We start from the raw sequence: 12306 nt of genomic DNA, 5'->3' as shown, positions 1-12306 counted from the left end.
GGGTTTCAGGTGTGTGCCACCAGCCAGCAACTATCTCCTTTCCTGCTTTTTGGACACATGATGTCGTTCAGATTGGGGCAATCCTGCTGTCTCTGCCTCAGCCTCTCAAGTGCTGGGACGGCAGGTGTGAGCCCCTGCACCGCAGCCTTGGTCCATTCTTCTCTCATATATTACAGCCCCTCCCACCAGTTGCTCCCCCCTCTGCCCCACTCCTGTTTCTCTTTTAAAACAAAAGCAGCCCTCCTAAGAATATTCAGCAGACATTGCCCAACAAGATACAGTAAGAGTGGGCATAAACCCTCATATCATGGCTGGACTGGCAACCCAGTAGGAGGAAAAGGGTCCCAAGAGCAGGCAAAAGAGTCAAAGACACCCCCCATTCCCGCTGTTGGGAGTCTCACAAGAACACCAAGCTACCCAACCATGCCGTGTATTCAGACAGCCTAGCTCAGACCCACACAGGGTCTGTGGCCCACTGTGAGCTCTGCTTAGTTGGTTCTGGTGGCTGTGTTGGAAAGTCTTCCGAATTCGCATGTGCACCCAGCACCTGACGCTGGACCCAGAATGACGGCTTAGGGATGCTCTCTCTTACTTTGTTATTTTTCATTTTGATGATGTCCAAGAGTTATTATTTAGGCTTATCAAACAGCTGACTGCCGTCAGAAACGACTTGCTCCTTTCTACGCTGACATTTCAATTTTACTTGGTTTGGGAAGAAAATTTGAAAATGTTAAGAAAACTCCTTTAGAACTTAACGAAATAACATTCTGATATAAGCAAGAGGGTTGGGGATACAGCTCAGTGACACAGGACAGGCTCTAGTCTGGCACACACAAGTCTCTGCACCCTAGACCACAAAGGCCCCAAGCCCGAAACAAAATAGCAAAACCTCAGACTCAGAACTCTGGAGCTTCCTACGAGATGACTTGGGGACCCTGACAACCTTAGGGTCTCAGGGACAGACAGGTTCTGGCCTATAGCACATCAATGCCTGACAGCACAAAAGAATAAATATACGTGACTTGGGCTGTATAGATTTTTAAAATAAATGCACACGGCTGGGAGGACGGTGCTTGCCTTCCCAGCATTCAGGTCAGAACCCGGAGGGCGGTGCGAGTGAGGCTGAATGCCCCGCCCCCCCCACCCCACCCCCATCCTCACAGGGAGCTCAAGGTCAGCTTGGGCTGCAAAACAAAACTGTCTCACAAGAACCACATGGACTGGGCATGGCCCAGAAGTAGAGAGCTTGTCCACCACGAGACCCTGGGTTCTTTTTTCAGGGTCACAAAACCAAAGCAAAATATCAGTCACTACCCAGGAGTTCCTGCACTTCCTTTAATTTCCTAGATTTTCAGATGGGCAATGTCTTAGTTAGACCTTCACAGGTCTTAATGCTGTGAAGAGACACCATGACCACGGCAACTCTTTTTTTTTTTTAATTTATTATATTTATATGAGTACACTGTAGCTGTTTTCAGAAGAGGGTGTCAGATCCTATTACAGATGGTTGTGAGCCACCATGTGGTTGCTGGGAATTGAACTCAGGACCTCTGGAAGAGCAGCCAGTGCTCTTAACCACTGAGCCATCTCTCCAAGTCCCCCTCCCCCCCTCCCATGGCAACTCTTAAAGGGAAAACATTTAACTGGGGTTGGCTTACAGTTTAGAGGGTTAGTTCATTGTGGGAAGTTCATGGCGGGAAGCATGGCGGCATGCAGGCAGACATGGTGTTGGAGAAGGAACTGAGAGTTCTCCATGGGATCTGCAGGCAGCAGGAAGAGGCTGAGACACACTTTCCTCCAACAAGGCCACACCTCCTACTAGTGCCACTCCCTATGGGCCTATGGGGGCCATTTTTATTCAAGCCACCAGAGACAATCAATGAAGAATTAAAAAAAATGAAGTCAATCAGGTTTGGTGATGCTTACCTATAATCTCAGCTACTTGGAAGGCTGATGCAGGAGGATCACTGCACGTCTGAGGCTAGACTGGGCAAGACAGTAAGTTAGTTCCAGGTCAGCCTGGGTAACTTAGCAAGCCCCTGTCTTAAAAGAAAATCCAAATCAAAACAAAGTGAGGCAGACTGTCCTCTAACTACAGTATGTGGACTAGAGTCAGGGATGAGCGTCCCTAGGGGCCCCACAGGTCTGGAGTTTTGCTAAGGTTCCGTGTCTATACTCTCACTTGACTCAGTCTTGTTGGCTTCTGATGGAGGTGTATGCCAGGAGCCGTAAGGGGCGCCATTCCAGTTGGCTTCAGCCTGCTGGCCTGGAAACAGTAGTTTCCTATTTATGGACAGTAATCTAGAGCGGTGTCCAGCCAACCTGAGTTTAGAACTGCTGTCACAGCACAGTGAGAACCTCAGGAGCTAAAAAGCATTCCCCACAGCTACAGGTCTGCCACTTCTCAAAGGAGCATGCAGACAGAGGTCCAACAGAATCCCAACATCTGCGTGTGGAGAAGTCCTTTATTTTTACAGTGAAATTTTTATTATTTCCGAAATTGCTATCTCACTTGACATAAAGTTTATGGAGCAGACAGGACCACATATAGCTCCACACACCATTAATCGCAACACTCCAGAGGCAGAGAGCCAAGTGGCTCTCCGAGTTTGAGACCAGCCTAGTCTACAGAGTTTTAGAAGAGACGGGCTACAGAGAAAGACCCTATCTTGAAAAATCAAACAAAAAGAAAACAAAACATCCTTTTCTGTAGGGCTGAAGATACGGATTAGTGCTTGAGTCCCTTTGCTGCTCTTGCAGAGGACCTGAGTTCAGTTCCCACACCCACACAGAGGCTCACCTGCAGCTCCAGCTAGGGGACCCCATGACCCCTCGGGGTACTTGCCAGTACACATGCACATACACATGCACACACGCAAGCACACATGGATGGAGGGATGATAGGAGCAGGAGGTAAAAACTGGTAGACAGTAAAAAGACCCCCCAGCCCCCAACCTGCAAAGGAACCAGTTTCTTTTTTGGCTAAAAGCCAAAAGGTCCTTTGGCCTCTTGGCAGTCTCTTCCTTACCAGAGGCCAGCAATGCCACAAGGATTTGGGGACTCTGATCCCTGATCTGAGTCCTAAATGATTTTAGGCTTACCTCTTAGGAGTGTGTAAGGGGTGTTAACAGCAGGAGGCTCAGTAAGTCCTTCGCCAGCAGAGAGCAGATGCTCCGCTCTGGGTGGAGCCTCTGGAACCTACAAGAAGACTATCTTATTTGCTGGGTGTGGTGACACAAGCCTTCTTGTAAGTCCAGCATTTTGGAGCTAAAGGCAGGAGGACTTCTGAATTCCAGACCAGACAGGGCTACTTGGTGAGATCCTGTCTCAAAAAAGACTTCACATGTTGAGCCCAGACCAAAACCCGGGTACGATTCTTTTCAGCTTAGTTAGCCGTAGCCCCCTCTGAAGAACCTACCCTCTCCTTCTGCAATGCCACACATACCCAAAGCCTTTATTAACTTTATTTACTCTTACGTGATTCTTATACACGTAACAGTTCATGCAAGGTGCCCAGAACTCATTCTTCTGACAGATCTTCAAAGCTATGATTTGAATGGGGAGGAAGTGAGACCTTACAAACAGTGCATTTCGAGCCAAAGAAAACCCTCACCCAGAAATGACAGTTTTTCGGCTTTGTTCTCCACATCCCTTCTTGTTTTGAAAGCAGGGAAAGAACACATACGACACTTCCTGAATAAACGAGAGACAGGCAAGGTGTGGTGTTTTATGCTTGCTATTCTGGCTGAAGCTATCAGAGTTGAGTCTGAGGCCATCCTGGGCTACAACAGTAAGTTCCAGGCTACATGTGAACAGTAAGTTCCTGGGTTACATATGAAACCCTGTCTCAAAACAACAGCAAACAGATAAGCTCTCATGTTCTCCAAGGAGCTATTCCTGCTTTACCTAGAGAACTCCTCCTGGGCCTTAAATATCCTAGTCTTTAATTTCTTAACTACTGGAAACAGACACAGACAGACAGACCACACACACACAGAGATGCACATAGACACACACACACACACACAGATTCACACACAATTCAAAACCTTCAGGCATGAGAACAAACAATAGAACTGCTTCCCTGGCAGGTGCAGCTGAGATCTAGTCCTTGTTATAGCCACAGGTCAGTTCTGTAATTGCATTAATAAATGGGACATTGGTTACGTTATGAGTTGAGTGATGACTCAATAAGCCGAAATCTGAAGAACGACATGGCCCTGCTCTGAGTTCACGGCAAGCCTATAAGTCACATGAGTTCTAGGCCAGCCTGGACTACAGAGACTCTGCCTTAGAAAAACAGACAAAGGAAAAGGAAATGCTCTACTGCTCAAGGTGGCTGAGTTGATTCAAAAAGCAAAACCAGCAATCTTGGTGGGATCCTGTTCTGAGGAAGCTGTGACTGGCCCTGTCATCTAAAGTTCCTGTGGTGGCAATGGTTACAACACTTAAGATCATGATCTTTTAACAAAGAATTGCAAGGCACACTTGTGGGCCAGCGGGGGACACTGCGCCATAAGGAATCCAAGAGAGTTGCTTTGCCAAAGATCTGAGCATACAGATGTTTCAAAAAGTTTGAGACCACGCAGGCTTGAGTACTACAAAAAATGATGAAGGGATTTCAACAGTCCTGAGCTCCAGGGCAGCAGGCGTGACCCAAAGGCCTGTGAACAGGCGATCATGGCAGGGCGTGGTGAGGGAGCCTGGGATCCCAGCACCCGGACAGAGGCCAGGGTGAGTCCACAGACTTCTTGGGCTGAAGACAAGACCTATTTTCAAAGGCTGGCAGATTACTCAACTGGCCCTGGTGCTGCAGGCCTGTGATGCCAGAACTCTGGAGGCCAAGGCAAGAAAAGAACCAATTCAAAGCCTTCCGAATGATGTGCACATAATCTCGTGCCTACAGAGCAAGACTGTTTTCAGATAAAACAGAACACAAGTGGTGAGCTAGGTGTGGCAAGCGGCTGAGGAGGGCGGGGCCCTGAGTCTGACGTCAGCCTGGGCTACAGGTGGGTTTCAGGCCGGCTGAGATCCAGTGGAACATCTGAGCAGCACACGTATATCATCAACTGGTCCAGGGTCTGGGCGCAGCACACACCAGCACTCCCAACCCCTGGGAAGTAGAGGCCGGAGGAGCAGGAGATCAAGGTCAGCCTGGGCCACTCACAAACAAATCTCAAACCAGAAGCTTCAGATGCTGAGAAAAATCTGCGGCTATGAATTAGCTTAAAGTCATTCAGGAGATGTCCCTATTTTATAGTGTGGGTCATAGTCAGACATCCCAGTTGTTTAGTTAATGTGACTCAATTTTAAGTTCCATTTAGTTTGATGTCATGGCATCACTGCTACCCTAAGACTGCAGCGAGCAACAAATGACCTTTCCCCTGAAGCTATGACTCTGGTCCACAAGGAGCTAACCCGTGGGCCTGGTTTGAGTTTTATCTTAAAAGTCACTAACATTACTGATACCAATTCTAAACTTCCAAGGAAAGAAGCCCTACTCCTAACTGCAATTTTTGAGCAGCCAGGCAAGCAACTACGGCCATGGCCACACCCACAGCGTCCTGCGGTCGGCAGTGGCCACCTGTTCCATTTGGCCAGCTCTGCCTTCAGATACCGAGGTATCCGTGTGCTGATTACACCTTGGTTAACCACTGAGTCAACAGAAAGGATTCTGGAGGACATTTGTATTTTGCAGCTCTCCAAGGTTCCACTCAACCCCCCTGTGGCCCCGAGCTCAGATTCCTGGTAGATAAGGGCAGAGATCTTAAGTAACGGTCTTTCCAGTCCCCAGCTGTTAGAGACTGAACAGGGAAGTTACAACAGTGCTGTAACCTTCGGTTGCTAATTGGCAGGCTTCAGAGAATCTCCTGAGGACCATGTGGGGCAATGTCCACTACAAAGCAGCCACAAAGCCCAGGGTGGTGGTGTTCACTTGTAATCCCAGCACTGGGGAGATAGAGGTAGAAGGATCAAGGCTAGCCTAGGCTACCGAGGACACCATCTCACCAAAACCAAACAGGAAAACAGTGGTAGTCACTTCTGTTATTAATAAGGGGTAGTGAGAGTGACCTAAGGGATTAGATTCCCTTCTTTAAGCGTTCTCACAGCATTTCATTTCCTATCTGATACAAGTATGAGACTAAACTTACTCCTAACCCCTCTTCCACCTGGCTCTTAGATAGCACAGGCTAGACTCAAACTTGTCCAGTAGCCAAGGCCCATCCTGAACCTTCTTCCTCCACTTCCTGGGTGCTGGGATTACAATGTAGATGACCACACCTGGAGATCAAGCCCAAGGCTCATATCAACTGAGCCACAACCCCCCAGCCCTGCCTAAACCCGACTGCAAGCTCAGGTCTTAAAATTTCCTTGGAACTTAAAGTAAGACGCAAACTAGATCACAATGCAGCACTGAACAGGACCTGACTTTCTTTCTGCATCTCTGTGCCTGGCTATCTAGGCAGATGGAGGCTGGGTCCTGGCCGTCCAGACTCTCTTGTCTGCCCTGCTGTGCTGAGGATGGAACTGAAGGCCTTGCACACCTTAGGCCGACGCTGTTTTAGGACCACTGCTCTCTCACTGAGCTACATACCCAATCCTTTGTTTAGGGTCCAGGCTGGCCTTGAACTCATGATTGTTTTGAATACTAGAATTCCAGGCACACTGCTACATCCAAGTCCTTTTTGAAGGGGAATTACTTTTATTTTTCCCAAATCGTTCATTCATACATTCACAAATATTTCCAGAGTCAAGTTTTATGAACTCTGGATACATAGTGGTGAACTAGGTGGAATACATGGTTAGAAGATTTCATTCAGCAATAAGACATTAACAAGACACATGACTTCAGATGGAGTCAGGAAAGAAAGCTCACAGGAAGCAACAATTTGATGAGAGACCCAAAAGGTGGATTGGTGTGTCAAGTGACTAACCGAGCAAAGAGCTTCCTGGGTCAGAGTGCACAGAGGCTCGGGGGCAGGAAGGGCTTACAGCCTTCCCTGAGGAAGGGAAGAAAGGCCGTGGCTGGAGGCTATGCACTGTTTGAAACAAGGCTGGGGCCGTAGGCAAGGGCTCAGCAGCCAGGTCCAGTGAGCCTGAACGGTGTTGCGCAGAAGATGCGAAGGAGCGGACGACATAGGATGCTTCGGAGAGGAGACTGGAAGGGGCAAGAAGAGAATTAGAGAGTGTGGGGGTGAGTGACCGGGAGGAGACAAGGTGGAGTCTTTTGTTTCCACCAGCTTTGTACACCAAGGTACTTTCAGAGTCTGCCTTTCACAAGTTTGCATTCCTCAAGTCTAGAAAGTTGTTCCCCTCAATGGATCACCTAGCCTCCAAGCCATCCGGACCCGGATCCCCACCCCTCCCCCTTTGTAAATCAGCTTTGGACTTTACAGGTCCAGCTTCAGCTCCAGGCACACTATTCCCTATTGTTTTTGTGAAATGGCCTCATCCGGTAGCCCAGGCTGGCCTTGGATTGGTGGTGATCCTCCTGCATCAGGTTCCTAAGTGCTCATATCTTCCCTAAGTCCACCCGAGCCCAAAGAAGGAAGCTTCCTCTGGTTCCGAAGGGCATTATATATGAATGTTCCATCTTTAAACCTCGTAATGCTTGGAACTTCTTATAGCCATTTGGGTTCTGGCCTTTTACCGGGATCAGCGCACTGACGCCACACAAGATCCCGACGGGACGGCGACTGACAGACTGAGTCTGAGGGCTGGGCTTTATTAGACAGACTGGTCTCACTTCTCCTGCCCTGCGGCATCAAGAACACTGCTTGTCCTTCTCCATAACAGGAATACCTTGTTGATTTTATAAAGAATTCATGCTGTAAATTATGTTAGGGAACGATGGAACCCAAGTTGTTAGAGGGGGGATGTTTCCCAGGAGCACTGCACTCTCCAGCACCAGGGCTCACAGCAAAGCTCAGCTTGGCCGTCCTCGCCATCACACTTAACGCAGATGTCCACATCAACAGCCTTCCGGCTGCTGGAAGTACTCAGTACTCCACAGAACGTCGGTTCTGAATACTAAAGATGGTGAGCTGGGTGTGTGTGTGTGTGTGTGTGTGTGTGTGTGTGTGTGTGCTGGCACACACTTTTAATCCCAGCACTCGGAATCGGATGCAGGCAGATCTCAGTGAGTTTGGGGCCTGCCTCATCTACCTAATGAGTTTCAGGGCAGCCAGGGCTACACACTAAGACCCTATTTCAAAAATACATACATACATACATGCATGCATGCATACATACAACCAAACAAGCTGGGGAGGTGGCCCTGAGACAGAGTGCTTGCTTCATGTGTGAAACCCTGGTTCGGTTCCCAACGCTACCTACCTTCCTCTCTCAAATGATGATCTCTGAATTAGGGCTTTCCAGATTGCTTTCTGTAACTCATTAATAGGTCATGAGTTCAATGTACGGGGCATAAATGGTATGAAAAATAAGACAGCAAGGGCCAATGTTGGTTTCCTAAACGTGTTTCTAATACAGTTATACACTATGGAAAGTATACAGTATGGAAAGACCTCTTATCGCAGGTCTTTAGCAAGGAGAATTTTATTAATTCTTTATAAAATCAACAAGGTATTCCTGTTATGGAGAAGGACAAGCAGTGTTCTTGATGTCGCAGGGCAGGAGCAGTGAGACCAGTCTGTCTAATAAACACAGAAAGCCAGTGTTTAAATACTATTCAACCCACGGAGTTCAAGGAGAGAAAGCAGAGGAGAAGACTGGAGTCCCAGCACCTTACCACTTTTCTTTCACTTTTGGTCTTGTGAGACGGGGTTTCTCAGTGTAGCCTCAGCTGTCCAGGAACTCACCCTGCAGACCAGGCTGGCCGCAAACTCAAGAGATCCGCCTGCCTCTGCCTGAGTGCTGGGGTTAAGGGTGTGCTGTGCTGCCGCCGCCACCACCACCAGGCAGCACCACTGATTTCTTTAAGAATTATCCTCTATTATTTTTTAATTCTGCGTACTTGTGTGTTGGTTTGTGCAGGTGAGAGCAAGTGCTAGCAGAAGCCAGATGTGCCAGATCCCTCAGACCTGGGGTTACAGGCAGCTGTGAGCCCCATGGTGTGGGTGCTGGGACCGAACCTGCGTCCTCTGGAAGTACTCTTAACCTCTGAGCTACCTCTCTAGTCCTAATTTTTTTTTTCCAGTTCTTTGAGGCAGGTACCTGGGCAGTCCAGGTTGGGCTCACACCTGCTGTGCAGAAAAGGATGACCTTGAACTCCTGCTACCCCTGCCTCTACTCTCAAGGGCTGGAGCTGCAGGCTAATACCACTGTGAGGAAAATGTACATACATTCCAAGTCTGGCCAACAGTAACAACTTATATTCACATGTGTATATTTAACCCATGCCTAGAAATGGCATCCTATATAGACACATAATTGGGTTAGGAATGCAGGTCAGTGGCTTGCCTAGCATCAGGTAGGTCCTGGGTTTAACTCCCAGTACTGAGGAGGAGGAGGAGAAACAGCCCAGAATTTAATAATAATAATAATAATAATAATAATAATAATAATATAACAACAACAACAATAATAATAATAACAACATTAAATAGCCCAGGATTGATTTGAAAATGAGAAATCCTACAAACGCCCAGAGGAAACAGCATGTGTGATTGGGAGGGAAGCCATAGGAATGATAGAATGGATAGGCCAGAAGCCTTGGAAACAGGGCTACTGCTCCAGGTACTCATTACTTTGATTATGTGTCGCCATGGCAGAGGATGAAAGGAGGGGGGTGGGACACGGGGAAGATGGTTTTCTAGTCAAGCCTACTTTTGTGACAGTGCACAGCAGCACCAGGCAGTATTTGCTATCAGCACACAAAAGACGATTCCAAGTCCTAATTCCAACCTTACGTGCACTTAACAGGCCAACCTGACAACGTATTGCTGCCCGTCTTAGACTTCAGAAGCAGCAGAGGTCCTCCTACCTAATGAACAGTAAGCATTGTTCTTAATTGCCAATCCCAACGCCAACAAACTGGGTCAGAAGCAAGGTTCAAAGAGTCACAAGCTCTTGTGCGATGCTGATAAATTTGGGTAATGTCCACGTAACGTCCCTCCACCTCTAAAATCTTAGGATCCTACCGAGGAAGAGGAAAACCTTTATCAGAGAAAAGAAAGATCACCTTGGTATGATATGAAATAACAATGGTATTAGCCGAGGTTGTTTCAATATGGATTAAAGCACCAGCCATCATGTAGACTGGATTCACACCCTCTGGTGATATTATGTGACAATGTCTCTACTGATTCCTGGATAACTTCAAATTTCTTTCTGGAATTTAAACTCTTCCCAGCCCAATCGCCTCAAACTTAAAAAAAAAAAAAAGGGTCTCAAACCCACAACTCTCTTGCCTTAGCCCCAGGGTGCTGAGCCACAAGGGCATAAGCCACCACACCTGATTTATCTCAAACTCCCTACAGTTCTCATCTGTTAACCCTCTACTTACATGCCTCGAAGACTTTCCTCACCCTCCCTATCTCAAGTTAAAGTTATACAGCCTTCCCCAAAAGTTCCAACGACTTAAAAAAAATCTACCGAATACAGTCTGTCATCTCTGATCTTGACCTATGAATTCTTGCCGGACTTTACAGCAATCCTATGCTAAGCACAGCTGTCTTCGTTTCATAAGAGAATTAGATACAGAGCAGTTAAATGGCTAGCCAGGGGGTCCTCTCGTTAGAGAGTAGCGACAAGAGTGGGTTGGACTCCTTTAACTTCAAAGTCCACACTTTTCCCATCATACCACGCTACCTCATGTATTAAAAGACCTCGAAGAGTGTGGTTTTTAAAAAGTCTTTAAAATACATATATAATATATATATACAGTTTGTTGCGATATAAATTCAGGTGAAATCCTGTGAACCATATGAATAATAGTCATTTGGAGCAAGCATGGAGTTTTAAAGATTGTTAATAGTGCTGTTTCTCAAGCCCAGTATAAGAACGTATTCCAGGGTAAATGACAGGTGGACAGCTAGGGGGGAAAGCAATATGGTATAAGAAAATACTAGAAAGAGGACAGAAAAGAGATGAAAGTACACTAGACGTTAGCAATGCACAAAATAGACCGAGAAGGCATAAGTATGGAATATCGGGCAGAGGAGGCCCGTAGGGCTAAAATATCCTAAGTTCGAGGGCCTATGCCTGTCGTAAGGAGAGCGCATGATGGGGGCTGTTAATAACAGATAAGCAGTACTCATGACCAGAGTCGAACTCTCGAGAGCTACAGATAGACACAGGTCGCGGGCACGGTCCGGCACATCGATGACAAGGCGGGAGGTGACTGAGGAGCCAAAAGGCACAGCATGGGCCAAAGGGAATGGGAAGAGGTTCAGAGTGTACGGACCCCCAGACCCGAGACAAGACTTGTCTTCCCTTCGATATCTGGCTGGTGTGCTGAGGACCGACACCCGCACCCCCGAAGCCCTCCTGGGTGGTTCGGGGCAGATAGGCAGGTCCTGTCCCCAGTCCCCATTCTGCCTATTTCCCTGGGACTCCACGAGGGGGCAGAGGCAGGCAGGAGGGTCCTTACCCAGGAAGATGGAGAAGATGAGCCGCAGCGCCTGTTCCGACGCGCCCAGAGACGTCGCCAACTTGTTAAGGCTCAGATCCTCGACACCCGGCCACAGCCCCCGCATCTGCTCCAGTGTCTCTCCCACGTCCCCGTCCGCTGTAGACGCCATCTTAACTGCGGGCGCCCCCCGGGGACCCCCAGCTCCGCGCCCCGAATGTGGGCAGAACGCGGTGGCTTCACCCCCAATTCCGGCCGGGGGCCCGCCCACGGCGTGCGCATTGGCTGCGGGCCCGCCCAGAGCCTCTAGACCCACCCGATTATTGGTCGAGCCAGCCGGGGGCGGGGCCGAGCGCAGCAAGGTAGGAAGAGGGCGGGGCCGAGCGTTTGTAAGGCAAAGGTGACTCCCGTGTGGAAGGAAAACGGGCCGGGCCGGCGGGGCGGGGCGGGGCTTGCGATCGCGACCCAGCTGCCATTGGAGCAGGCGGGAGCGCGAGGCGAGGTGACAGTCCAACTCGGTCCGGACGGCTCGGGGAAGGAGTGGGTCGGCCGGGTGTCCGGCCGGCTTGCTCGCTGCCTTCCCATTGGTTGAGACAGGAGCAGGCGAGAGTCGGGGCGGGAGGGGGCGGGGGCGTCACCAGCCCGCGAGGTTACTCTCGGTCGCCGGCGCTGGGGTTACTGGGGCATGTAACGGAGCGGCGCGAATGTCTGCTACCGCCCCGCGAGCGCCCCCTAACGGTGCCTCCTCGGGGGTGGGGGTCCTGCATTCCTAA

At 49.0% G+C, this 12306-nt stretch overlaps 1 protein-coding gene across 1 annotated transcript in view; it reads right to left on the bottom strand.

Annotated features, from left to right (window-relative positions):
• The window catches only part of Lpcat3 (lysophosphatidylcholine acyltransferase 3), a 41885-nt gene extending 30079 nt beyond the window's left edge, over window positions 1-11806 (bottom strand). The window contains exon 1 of the mRNA XM_052174815.1: window positions 11555-11806. Within this exon, the coding sequence (XP_052030775.1) occupies window positions 11555-11705 (151 nt within the window). The 5' untranslated portion in view covers window positions 11706-11806. The remainder of the gene's footprint in view (window positions 1-11554) is intronic.
• Between the last annotated feature and the right edge of the window lie 500 nt (window positions 11807-12306).

Source organism: Apodemus sylvaticus, chromosome 2 (assembly GCF_947179515.1).
Source record: "Apodemus sylvaticus chromosome 2, mApoSyl1.1, whole genome shotgun sequence".
Classification (NCBI taxonomy): Eukaryota; Metazoa; Chordata; class Mammalia; order Rodentia; family Muridae; genus Apodemus; species Apodemus sylvaticus.
Note: the sequence above shows the minus strand (reverse complement) of the source record. Positions and strands in the feature narration are given on the sequence as shown.